The 12272-nt window shown below is 43.9% G+C and overlaps 1 protein-coding gene across 1 annotated transcript; it reads right to left on the bottom strand.

Moving 5' to 3' along the window:
- Positions 1-3125: 3125 nt before the first annotated feature.
- slu7 (SLU7 homolog, splicing factor) lies at positions 3126-12038 on the bottom strand. The gene is made up of 13 exons (XM_055927728.1): positions 11549-12038; positions 11092-11278; positions 10658-10811; positions 10409-10489; positions 9963-10196; positions 9564-9728; positions 9383-9480; positions 8342-8409; positions 6726-6865; positions 5162-5323; positions 4551-4655; positions 4233-4430; positions 3126-4072 (listed from the first exon to the last, which is right to left on the bottom strand). Exons 2-13 carry the CDS (start codon positions 11253-11255, stop codon positions 3887-3889), a joined length of 1755 nt encoding a protein of 584 aa, XP_055783703.1. The 5' UTR covers positions 11256-11278; positions 11549-12038; the 3' UTR covers positions 3126-3886.
- Positions 12039-12272: the final 234 nt, after the last annotated feature.

Genomic DNA, 12272 nt, shown 5'->3' with positions numbered 1-12272 from the left:
TGCACTGGTTCATTAATCATATGCTGCCTTCCCTGCTCCTAAGTTCATACCTCTTTCCCTTTCTGTCTGTTACACCTCTCGCCACATTTCTTCCTGTTTTTATAATGCACAACAGATGTGCATTGAAGTACAGATTCAACTTGTATTTATAATATTACAATTATATTTGTAATTCATGTATTTATAACCCTTGGATAATGTACTTTCAATAAAGCTTTTTACATTCTCTACTGGTTGAAATTAAGTCTCATTTGATTTAATACTACACCTATCCTGTTGATCAGATGAAGGGCATTAGATAGAGATGAACCAGTTTTAGAGTATTTACATGATGCATAGGAAGTGTAGTGTACAGTTTTCAATTATATTTCCATATATGAGATTTACAAATCAGCCTTTAAGTAGTTAAATCAGGTTTCTAGTCTAATGCATAGTTACAATGTGTAACCATTGATATCCCAGGACATCAATGGTTGACATACACTATTGAAGTGTATAATTGTAATAAATACATGCAGACACAGCATCATACAAAGACTGGAATGTGATTCTCCTGGTATTGGATATGACTGAAAAATAATCTGTCTTTCATACCTTACCGTTGCCAAGGTAGAGTACATGATCAGTGAATATATTAAATGTACAGGCTACAATGTGGAGATCTCATGCGAGGTAATAACTAGATGTATATACGACTTGCATCCTTGGCACAAAGTTATATTATATTCTACTCAATCCATAGGCTTCATTAATGTCATTCAGACTGTTTTGAAGTTGATACAACTGGCTATGATAGCTGAGGATCATTGCTAGGTTCTTAACTAATAACATATACCAAACGTTTGGGTCCATACACAGATCGGCTAGGTAGCTAGCTACACATCCATAGGCATACAGGTATTTTTTATCCTCCACTGCACAATAAGAACATACAGTCGTGGCCAAAAGGTTTGAGAATGACACAAATATTAATTTTCACAGTCTGCTGCCTCAGTTTGTATGATGGCAATTTGCATATACTCCAGAATGTTATGATGAGTGATCAGATGAATTGCAATTAATTGCAAAGTCCCTCTTTGCCATGCAAATGAACTGAATCCCCCAAAAACATTTCCATTGCATTTCAGCCCTGCCACAAAAGGACCAGCTGACATCATGTCAGTGATTCTCTCGTTAACACAGGTGTTAGTGTTGATGAGGACAAGGCTGGAGATCACTCTGTCATTGAGTTTGAATAACAGACTGGAAGCTTCAAAAGGAGGGTGGTGCTTGGAATCATTGTTCTTCCTCTGTCAACCATGGTTACCTGTAAGGAAACATGTGCCGTCATCATTGCTTTGCACAAAAAGGGCTTCACAGGCACATATTGATGCCAGTAAGATTGCACCAAAATCAACCATTTATCGGTTTATCAAGAACTTCAAGAAGAGCGGTTCAATTGTTGTGAAGAAGGCTTCAGGGCGCCCAAGAAAGTCCAGCAAACGCCAGGACCGTCTCCTAAAGTTGATTCAGCTGCGGGATCGGGGCACCACCAGTACAGAGCTTGCTCAGGAATGGCAGCAGGAAGGTGTGAGTGCATCTGCACGCACAGTGAGGCGAAGACTTTTGGAGGATGGCCTGGTGTCAAGGAGGGCAGCAAAGAAGCCACTTCTCTCCAGGAAAAACATCAGGGACAGACTGATATTCTGCAAAAGGTACAGGGATTGGACTGCTGAAGTCATTTTCTCTGATGAATCCCCTTTCCGATTGTTTGGGGTATCCGGAAAAACCCTTGTCCGGAGAAGACAAGTTGAGCGCTACCATCAGTCCTGTGTCATGCCAACAGTAAAGCATCCTGAGACCATTCATGTGTGGGGTTGCTTCTCAGCCAAGGGAGTGGGCTCACTCAGAATTTTGCCCAAGAACACGGCCTTGAATAAAGAATGGTACCAACACATCCTCCGAGAGCAACTTCTCCCAATCATCCAGGAACAGTTTGGTGACGAACAATGCCTTTTCCAGCATGATGGAGCACCTTGACATAAGGCAAAAGTGATAACTAAGTGCCTCTGGTAATAAAACATTGATCTTTTGGGTCCATGGCCAGAAAACTCCCCAGACCTGAATCCCATTGAGAACTTGTGGTCAATCTTCATGAGGCGGGTGGACAAACAAAACCCCACAAATTCTGACAAACTCCAAGCATTGATTATGCAAGAATGGGCTGCCGTCAGTCAGGATGTGGCCCAGAAGTTAATTGGCAGCATGCCAGAGCAGATTGCAGAGGTCTTGAAAAAGAAGGGTCAACACTGCAAATATTGACTCTTTGCATCAACTTTATGTAATTGTCAATAAAAGCCTTTGACACTTATGAAATGCTTGTAATTATACTTCAGTATTCCATAGTAACATCTGACAAAAATATATAAAGACACTGAAGCAGCAAACGTTGTGGAAATTAATATGTGTCATTCTCAACTTTTGGCCACGACTGTAGCTAGCTAGCTACATATTTCATCTATCTGCATTGCATGGCAAATATTAGCAAAGCAAGCTTACACAATTGTACATTCAATTTGCAGTAAACGCTTTAGTCAGCTAGATTCTTTACATCCACTGTTTCACAAGACTACAGCCTGGTTTGCTGGTTGTTTCAGGAGTCCCTAAAACAAACAACCAGAATTACAATTACAATTTTATTTCCATGTCACAACACCCATGTTAGCTAGTCAGCTAGCTTGCTAAATCGCGATTTTCGTAAATTAACTTTATGATAAAAAAATATGCATAATCGTTTGTCTCTACATTAACTAACATATTCTTGTCAACTGTAAAAATTTTTTTGCCATGATTCGTTATGACGTTATCACTTACATTTGCTTCCACCCTAGTATTCTTGTCAGCCATCTTCCCTGAAGAAAGTCTCCAGCCTTGGGTCGCATAGCTTCAAATTCATCAGAACCACTCGATATGATTGGTCATCGCCCAGCGGTTGCCGCTGGTGATTTGCATAAAGTCGGTAAAAGTTGCATTTTTTCCGCCAACTTCACACCGCCCTCTCCGCTTTCCTTCCATTGAAATGAATGGGAAACGGTGTTTTACCGCGCGGTATCCTGTGCTAGTGTTTCATACCGGTAAAAGAGAACCAAGGGAAATCATGCTTTTTATTGGATAAACGGAAAGTTCAAAATCCATTCTACATGTACAAATATGAAAGAAAATAACATTCTACCACATTGATAGACTTAATAATAAAAAGACAACCATGATCTTGAAGAGTAAGAACATTAAGCAAAGAACAGGAGGTTGGGTTCCAGAGTGTGATAGGAGGAGAGGGTAGGGGTATAGAAGAGGGGTATAGGAGAGGATAGGGTAGAGGTAGGGGGAGAGGGTAGGAGTAGGAGGAGAGGGGTATAGGAGAGGATAGGGTAGAGGTAGGAGGAGAGGGTAGGGGTAGGAGGAGAGGGGTATAGGAGAGGATAGGGTAGAGGTAGGAGGAGAGGGGTATAGGAGAGGATAGGGTAGAGGTAGGAGGAGAGGGGTATAGGAGAGGGTAGGAGGAGAGGGGTATAGGAGAGGATAGGGTAGAGGTAGGAGGAGAGGGTAGGGGTAGGAGAGGAGGGAAGGGATTTGGGAGAGTAAAGGGTAGGGTGCAGGGGTGGGAGGAGACGGGTACAGGGGGTAGGGATATAGGAGAGGGTGCAGGGGTGGGAGGAGACGGGTACAGGGGGTAGGGATATAGGAGAGGGTGCAGGGGTGGGAGGAGACGGGTACACGGGGTAGGGATATAGGAGAGGGTACATGGGTGGGAGGAGAGGAGAAGGGGTACAGGGGTGGGAGGAGATGGTAGAGGGTATACTGTAGGTAGGGGCGAGCGTAGAGTATGGGGTTGTCACTATCCCTCTTATCACTGCCCCAGCTCCAGGAAGTTGGCCATGGGGTCGTCTTCCCTGGAGCGTTTCATCCTGAAGGCCTCCATCTCCTCCTCCGTGGGCTCCTTGATCTCCTGCAGGCTGTTGTACTTCCTCTTCCTCTCATCCACTTTCATCATCTCCTCTACCTGCTTCAGACGCACGTCCTCTGCAGCCAGGGCCTGGGGAGAGAGGAAGGTAGGGGGTAAGGGGAGGTAGGAGGATGAGATAGGGGGGTGAGATATAGTCAGGTAGTAGTACACACATAGGCAAAGGGGACTGACATGTACATAAACACACAGGCATGCACATGAACATCAACGCAAAGAAGTCAAAGTTCACCTTGTTCAGTTTCTGTTTCTTCTTTTCCTCATCTTCCTCAGAGTCGCTGCTGTCTGAGCCGTGCTTCTTCTTCTTCTTCTTCTGCTTCTTCTTCTTCTTCTCTTTAAGTTTCTCTCTGTGCATCTCCAGTAGAGTCCTAGGCTCCTCCTCTTCCTCCTGCTCAAGTCCCTCCTCAAACGGAACACAGGCCGAGGAGCTCTATAGGGGGAGATACCTGTCAATCATCTCATCGGGAAAAAAACTTCAGTGTCTATAATTGACTACGGAAATCACATTACCCAAGGCTCAAACATGACAGATGATTAGTAGAATACTGACTGTAGTTTTGATGCCAGCCTCTCCGGTGCAGTAGCTCTGTTTGACCATGGAGTGGCAGCACTTGAAGCCCCAGCAGCCTTCTCTCCAGTACGACCCCCAGATACACTGCAAAGCAAAAACCCAGAAACCTCTGTAAGAATGTGTAACCGATGTGAAATGGCTAACTAGTTAGCGGTGGTGCGCGCTAATAGCGTTTCAATCGGTGACATCACTCGCTCTGAGACCTTGAAGTATTTGTTCCCCTTGCTCTGCAAGGGCCGCGGCTTTTGTGGAGCGATGGATAACGATGCTTCGTGGGTGTCAGTTGTTGATGTGTGCAGAGGGTCCCTGGTTCGAGCCCAGGTAGGGGCGAGGAGAGGGATGGAAGCTATACTGTTACATATGCACATCTGAATAGATGCTACCTTAATACTGTCCTTTACTCTTTTTTAGTTGGCACAGTTCTTGAACACTTTAATTGTTATTGTCTGACAAAGTAATTGTAAAAACACCAGCACTTGTGCTCCTCCACAAGGGGGCTGTTCAAGAACACTCCAAAAGGTTCCTGTCTAACCAGAGACCATTCTGACTGTGCTCATCTCTACGGGGTTAATCGGTTCTGGACGCCTCACCGCGTGGTTCTGGATGAGTACGTCCTCTTCGTATTTGGAGCGTGCCACAGCCTTCTCCTGTCCCTTCAGCACGGCACCGTGACGACTGTACTCCACGTAGTCCTCAGTCTGGGCCAGCAGCAGCTCTCTGGGGGGGGCGTCCAGGTGCTCCTCACCCCCGTACTGAGACACACACACAGAACACACAGGAGTAGCAGTCAGAACACACAGGAGTAGCAGTCAGAACACACAGGAGTAGCAGTCAGAACACACAGGAGTAGCAGTCAGAACACACAAGAGTAGCAGTCAGAACACACAAGAGTAGCAGTCAGAACACACAAGAGTAGCAGTCAGAACACACAAGAGTAGCAGTCAGAACACACAGGAGTAGCAGTCAGAACACACAGGAGTAGCAGTCAGAACACACAGGAGTAGCAGTCAGAACACACAGGAGTAGCAGTCAGAACACACAGGAGTAGCAGTCAGAACACACAGGAGTAGCAGTCAGAACACACAAGAGTAGCAGTCAGAACACACAAGAGTAGCAGTCAGAACACACAAGAGTAGCAGTCAGAACACACAAGAGTAGCAGTCAGAACACACAAGAGTAGCAGTCAGAACACACAGGAGTAGCAGTCAGAACACACAGGAGTAGCAGTCAGAACACACAGGAGTAGCAGTCAGAACACACAGGAGTAGCAGTCAGAACACACAGGAGTAGCAGTCAGAACACACAGGAGTAGCAGTCAGAACACACAGGAGTAGCAGTCAGAACACACAGGAGTAGCAGTCAGAACACACAGGAGTAGCAGTCAGAACACACAGGAGTAGCAGTCAGAACACACAGGAGTAGCAGTCAGAACACACAGGAGTAGCAGTCAGAACACACAGGAGTAGCAGTCAGAACACACAGGAGTAGCAGTCAGAACACACAGGAGTAGCAGTCAGAACACACAGGAGTAGCAGTCAGAACACACAGGAGTAGCAGTCAGAACACACAGGAGTAGCAGTCAGAACACACAGGAGTAGCAGTCAGAACACACAGGAGTAGCAGTCAGAACACACAGGAGTAGCAGTCAGAACACACAGGAGTAGCAGTCAGAACACACAGGAGTAGCAGTCAGAACACACAGGAGTAGCAGTCAGAACACACAGGAGTAACAGTCATTCAATGGGACCATCAACAAACAAACAAGAATGAAACAGTTATATCATTAACTAATGTATGACAGGGATGGGGTCAATTCCAATTTAATTTGAAATTACAATTTTAATTCACTCAAAATGAATAATTTACATTGAATTCAATTTGAATTCCAACTATCTTTAAGTTATAGAATTGAATTAGACTTGTTTGGACAGTTTGAATTGGAATTGTAAAAACATTTCATCTTTGGAATTGAAATTCAATATTTGTACATTTCCCAGTTAAAGGAGTACTTTGTATCAAAAATGGACAGTAGGATTTGAAATCATGTTCATTACATTGATGACACTTTTATGGGCTTCACAACTTTCTGCATGCAGTTTATCTACATTGAAAATGAGGCTGTTAAGGATGGAGTGCAGTGCATTTATTCTGTACCTTATCCAGGATAGTCTCCTTCTGTTTGTCCTTGAAATCCTCCTTCTTGACCTTGAAGGACTGGTGCAGCAGCTCCAGCTTGGTGGGGTCGGCCTGGAGGTGCACCTCAGAGCCCTTATCATAGGCCTCCCACGCAAAGACTGGAGAGATGGAGGAGATGAGTGGGGAGGAGATGAGAGGGGAGGAAGTATGTTTAGTTCCATACAATCCCTTTGCTAGACTAACTGTGAAGAATATTGGCATTAGGATACTCTCTCTATGGATACCATTTTATGAGCCTAATAAATAAGAAGTGGGGAAATCTCCTGGGAGATAGAGAAAATATTAACAAATATGGTTTAATATGAAGATACACTAGATTACCAAAAGTATGTGGACACCTGCTCGTCGAACATCTCATTCCAAAATCACTGGCATTCATATGGAGTTGGTCCCTCCTTTGCTGCTATAATAGCCTCCACTCTTCTGGGAAGGCTTTCCACTAGATGTTGGAACGCATTTCCACTGCTCCAGAGTCCAACGTCGGTGAGCTTTACACCACTCGATGCTTGGCTTGCGCATGGTGATCTTAGGCTTGTGTGCTGTTACTCGGCCATGGAAACCCATTTCATGAAGCTCCCGACAAACAGTTCTTGTGCTGACATTGTTTCCAGAGGCAGTTTGGAACTCAGTAGTAAGTATTGCAACCAAGGACAGACTATTTTTACGTGCTACATGCTTCAGCACTCTGCGGTCCTGTTCTGTGAGCTCGTGTGGCCTACCACTTCATGGCTGAGCTGTTGTTGCTCCTAGACGTTTCCACTTCATAATAACATCACTTACAGTTGACCGGGGCAGCTCTAGCAGGGCAGAAATTTGACGAACTGACTTGTTGGAAAGGAGGCATCCTCTGACGGCTCTTCAGTAAGACCATTCTACTGCCAATGTTTGTCTATGGAGATTGCTTGGCTGTGTGCTGAATGTTATACACCTGTCAGCAACGGGTGTGGCTGAAATAGCCGAATTCACACGTTTTAAGGGGTGTCCGCATACTTTTGCATATATAGTGTATGTAGAAACTGGTTGTCCAATAGAAATACCTCGATATAACTTCTTTTTTGACAAATTCAAATGTGTCCGTTTTTCACTTTGACGAGGTTGGATTAAAAACATGTTCAGTTACTTAAAGGGATAATTCTGGATTTGTGCAATGAATCCCTTTATCTACTTCCATAGAGTCAGATGAACGTGTGGATACCATTTTTGTCTATACGTGCAGTTTGAGGTTGCTAACTAGCGTTAGCTCAATGACTGGATGTCTACGGGAACAGCTAGCATGACGCTAGTTAACATTGGCTCTCGAAACTACCTCTAGACTTCCTTCATACTGGACACAGATAATAAAAAATGGTACCAACAAGTTCATCTGACTAGATAATGTAGATAAAGGGCTTAATTGCCAAAATTCGGGAAGTATCCCTTTAAGACATTGGCTCAAGCCTATGTTGTGCCTTTAGAAATCGAGAAAATTAACAATTTAGGAAGAATTACATCTTGCGATGTTGGGTCCCTGTGTTTAGAAACTCAGAGGAAACCTCGTTGGGTTGTTGGCAGGAAAGAGAGACTGTGTGACTCACGCTGTGTCTGTGCCATGGTGACGGTGTCTCCAGAGTAACGTACAAAGTTGTCTCCTGCGAACCCCACACTGCCAAATAAACACGACACAGACATTTAGGAAGACAGTTAGGAGATCTCTCAGTGACGGCAAAGCATTCTTTCAGACACATCCAAAAGACACAGTGAAAGAAAAGATTAGCATTTTCACTTCAGCATTCATGACACGTGTTTAGTGATTTGGAACATGTAATTACAAAATCATAACACGTGGTTTAAGACTCATGATATGTAATTAGAGATTCATGACATGAAGTTAGACTGTTAGTTAAAGGAATAGTAACCCTTTGTTCAGACACCATACCGGTGTTCTGATAGGGGTTTTTCTCATGGGGGGTCATTAGCTAAATAGTGCTGAGAGATTAGTGCGTGTTAAGGTCGGTTCTGATTATTATACAATAATCCCGGCTTTTCATTTCTCACATTAAATGCACTATGCATTATGTGGGTTTAATGCTGTAACAACACAGAATAAAGTCCCCTGATGGTAGTGACTGCTCATTACTGCTTATCACTTATTTAACCATCATTTACTCACATAAATAAAAAAAAACGTTACTATTTTAGTAAACCTTTGTTTAACTAGGCAACTAGTCAGTTAAAAACAAATTCTTATTTACAACGACGGCCTACTCCGGCCAAACCTTAACGACGCTGGGCCAATTGTGCCCCGCCCTATGGGACTCCCAGTCACGGCCGGTTGTGATACAGCCTGGAATCGAACCATGGTGTCTGTAGTGACGCCTCTAGCACTGAGATGCAGTGCCTTAGACCGCTGCGCCACTCGGGAGCACCCAGAGTTGTTGTGTATATTCCATTTTATTTTAAGACTTTATTATTTAATTCCAAGTCATCATCGCATTGACCTCACACACACACACAAAAAAAGAACTAAATGGTATTCAAATGGTTTAACCAACTTTTGTCAATTTCTTTTAAACTGAAAAAATAACCTACATGTTGGTTAGTCGCTCAGCACTATAGTTAAAAGAACCGTAACCTACTCTTCAGGAACCATGCCAGTGTTCTGGTAGGGGTTCTCTCTCATGGCTCGAGTCTTGGGGTCGTAGTAAGCAGAGTCTGGATCCAGATTTCTCAAGTACTACGGAGCGCAAAGTACACAAACGCATAAGTTAACAAATACTTCTTCATCAAAACACCTTCAACATTTATGACTGGACTCACCTTAGCGATGTCTTCTCTGATACGCAGGTTTCTGACTGTGATTCGTCTCTTGGAGTCAAAGTTCTGTCCCGGCATGTCGATGTCATCAGCGTACTTATCTTCATCCTCATCCTCACTGTTTTGCTCCTGTGTGCGTTCGCCATCATCCCACTTTCTTGAGGAGCTCTACAGGAAACAGAGAAGAGTATATCAACACACACCAGCAGAAAACTGACACATAGCATGCGTTTACCTACTAGATTGATATTAACCAATCAACCAAATGTATTTTATTTAATTTTGGATAATGTGCCAATGACCAATATTTAATGCAGTATTTGCAGTCTTCTGCAACATATTTAGTGTGTAGAATAATCAGTGGTATCCAACACAGCTACGTGAGAAAATCTGATGGCTTACTGCTTGGTCCGTGAGTTTCCCTGAAGCCAACTCCTCATGGAGTTTCTGAGATTTCAGTGTTTGTTTGGCCTGGTCTACTTTGGCATACTCCTCCACAATACGCATGTGATCCTCAGGGTCGTAGCCGTTCCAGCGGTCCCTCTTCCCATCGTAGTCCAGATCCAGAGAGATCTGGCTGTGTTCGTCGGGGGCCATGCCGTTACCTGTGAACTTTGCCCCCACCTTTCTGGGCCGCTGAAAAGGGGTAAGGGTAGGGATGGATGAATGGATAGATATATGGATAGGTAGATAGTCAGATGTGGAGCATCATCATTGATTCCAAACCAAGCACATAATACTCTGGTTACATCCAAACAGCACCCTATTCCCTATATAGCACACTACTTTTAAAAAGGCAATAGGATGCCACTTGGGTTGCAGACAATAAAACTAAATGTGGTAAGCACCTCCAAGCAGTCCTTCTTCTTGTGTGTCATAGCACCGCAGTTATCACAAGCTCCCTTTCTGAACTTGGTGCTGATGGCTTTCTACAGAGAGATACAGGGGTTAGGCATACATTTAAGGATTTGGAACGGAAGACAACTGAATTATGCCTTAACTCAGCTCGTGGCTTTAATTGTTACATGCACAACAGTATTTATTGTAGTTAAGGCTTTACAATGGAAGACAGCTGAATTACAACACAATCTGCTCACCTCTTGCACCCCTCTCCTGTACCACTCCTCAATGGAGGAGAACTGTTGTTGCCTCTCCTCCTGGGGCCTCTGGTGCTTTAAGGTGGGTCTCTTAGAGGGGTCGATGTACCAGGGCACTGAGGAGATGTACTGGGGAATGTGAGGGTTGATGTCCCTGGAAACAAGAGGAAGAACAATTAGTCAGCACACAATGCTTCCACAAAAGGAGAACTCACTGGCCCACTGGCTTCTTCTGTGTGGAATGATGTGACTAGCTAGCCCAAAGGACTGGAAAACATGGAGGATTTTCACTCTTTATATAGAAACAGACAGAGACTATGAGGTCCAGTTCTGGGCAAACATCTTGTCACAGGTTGCTTGCATGCATTGAATTATTCCTCTGGCTGTCTGCCAGCCCCACTCTGATGTGAACTGGTCCAGCTAATTTTACTTACTTTCCCTCTTCATCTACCTCAGCAGGAGCATTTCCCAGTTTTCTCTGTTCCTCTAACTCCTTCTTCTTCCTCCAATCCTCTCTGGTCATCTTCTTGGGTTCTTCCAGACCCACCACCCCATCGGCGCTGGTCGCAGCCGTCGCTGCCTCTTCTTCCTCCGGCATGATTACGGTGATGGGGTCACTGGCTGGGAGTGCACACGACACAAAGCTGGATTAGTCACTTAGCTACTATTAAACGAATACGTGGCTTTCATAAAATGTTGCATATTTCTGTAGGGATATGTGGCTGATGGTGTAGCTGGCTTTAAGTTATTGACAAAAACAAACGTTTTCAACACGCTGGCAGGCTGGTTAGCTAACTTTGGTGCATCCCTATGCATAATTCAAGTAAGCGACGAAGGTCTGACAAAAATAGACCATACAACTCACTCTGATTAAATGCATGTTTCGCTTACCTTGACAGGATCACCAAAATTAGATACGTTTAGAGACGTAGACTGGAATCGTGGCTTTCGACTTGTGTTTACAACATGAACATCGCCATTTCACAAACCAGGAAGTGACGTCGGGTACTGGCAGCGAGGAAGAGGAAAATCGGCGTTTTTTCGCCGACCAAGGAAGAAGTTTTTGTACTGAGGTCGAATTTGGTCAACAAAAAAATGAATGCCTTATTTACTACGTGCGGTTTATTTGATCGAATAGAAGTTTCGTATTTTTTTAAGTTGTTACAATTGTATCGATATAAGTAGAACACGTGACATCCCGGCAACTTTGAGAGAAAAAAAATACGTTATATCGGCGTTGTCCCCAGATGCCTACACATATTCATGATATGAGGCTATAGTAGCATAGCATATCTCCCCATTGAATATAGGCGGTTGATGTCAACAACCTTAATCGAATACTAAAATATGCATTACAATGACATGTTTCCACCAATACAAAGAAAGGATAGGCGGGAGCTAGACAGCATGTCCTGTCGCTTCGTGGACGACTCCCATTGTTAGTGCGGAGAGATATGCATCTTGTCAGTATATCTATCATCGTTGCGCTGAGCCAGTTGTATGTCGATGACTTGTTCGCCACCGAGTGGAACGTTTATGACACGTGTCCTTTAACTTATTTTACAATGATTATGAAATTAATCAATCAGTAAATATTCTTTCAAAATTGGACAAC

The sequence above is a fragment of the Salvelinus fontinalis genome, chromosome 6 (genome assembly GCF_029448725.1).
Source record: "Salvelinus fontinalis isolate EN_2023a chromosome 6, ASM2944872v1, whole genome shotgun sequence".
Taxonomy (NCBI): Eukaryota; Metazoa; Chordata; class Actinopteri; order Salmoniformes; family Salmonidae; genus Salvelinus; species Salvelinus fontinalis.
This window is presented reverse-complemented; position numbering and strand designations above follow the sequence as displayed.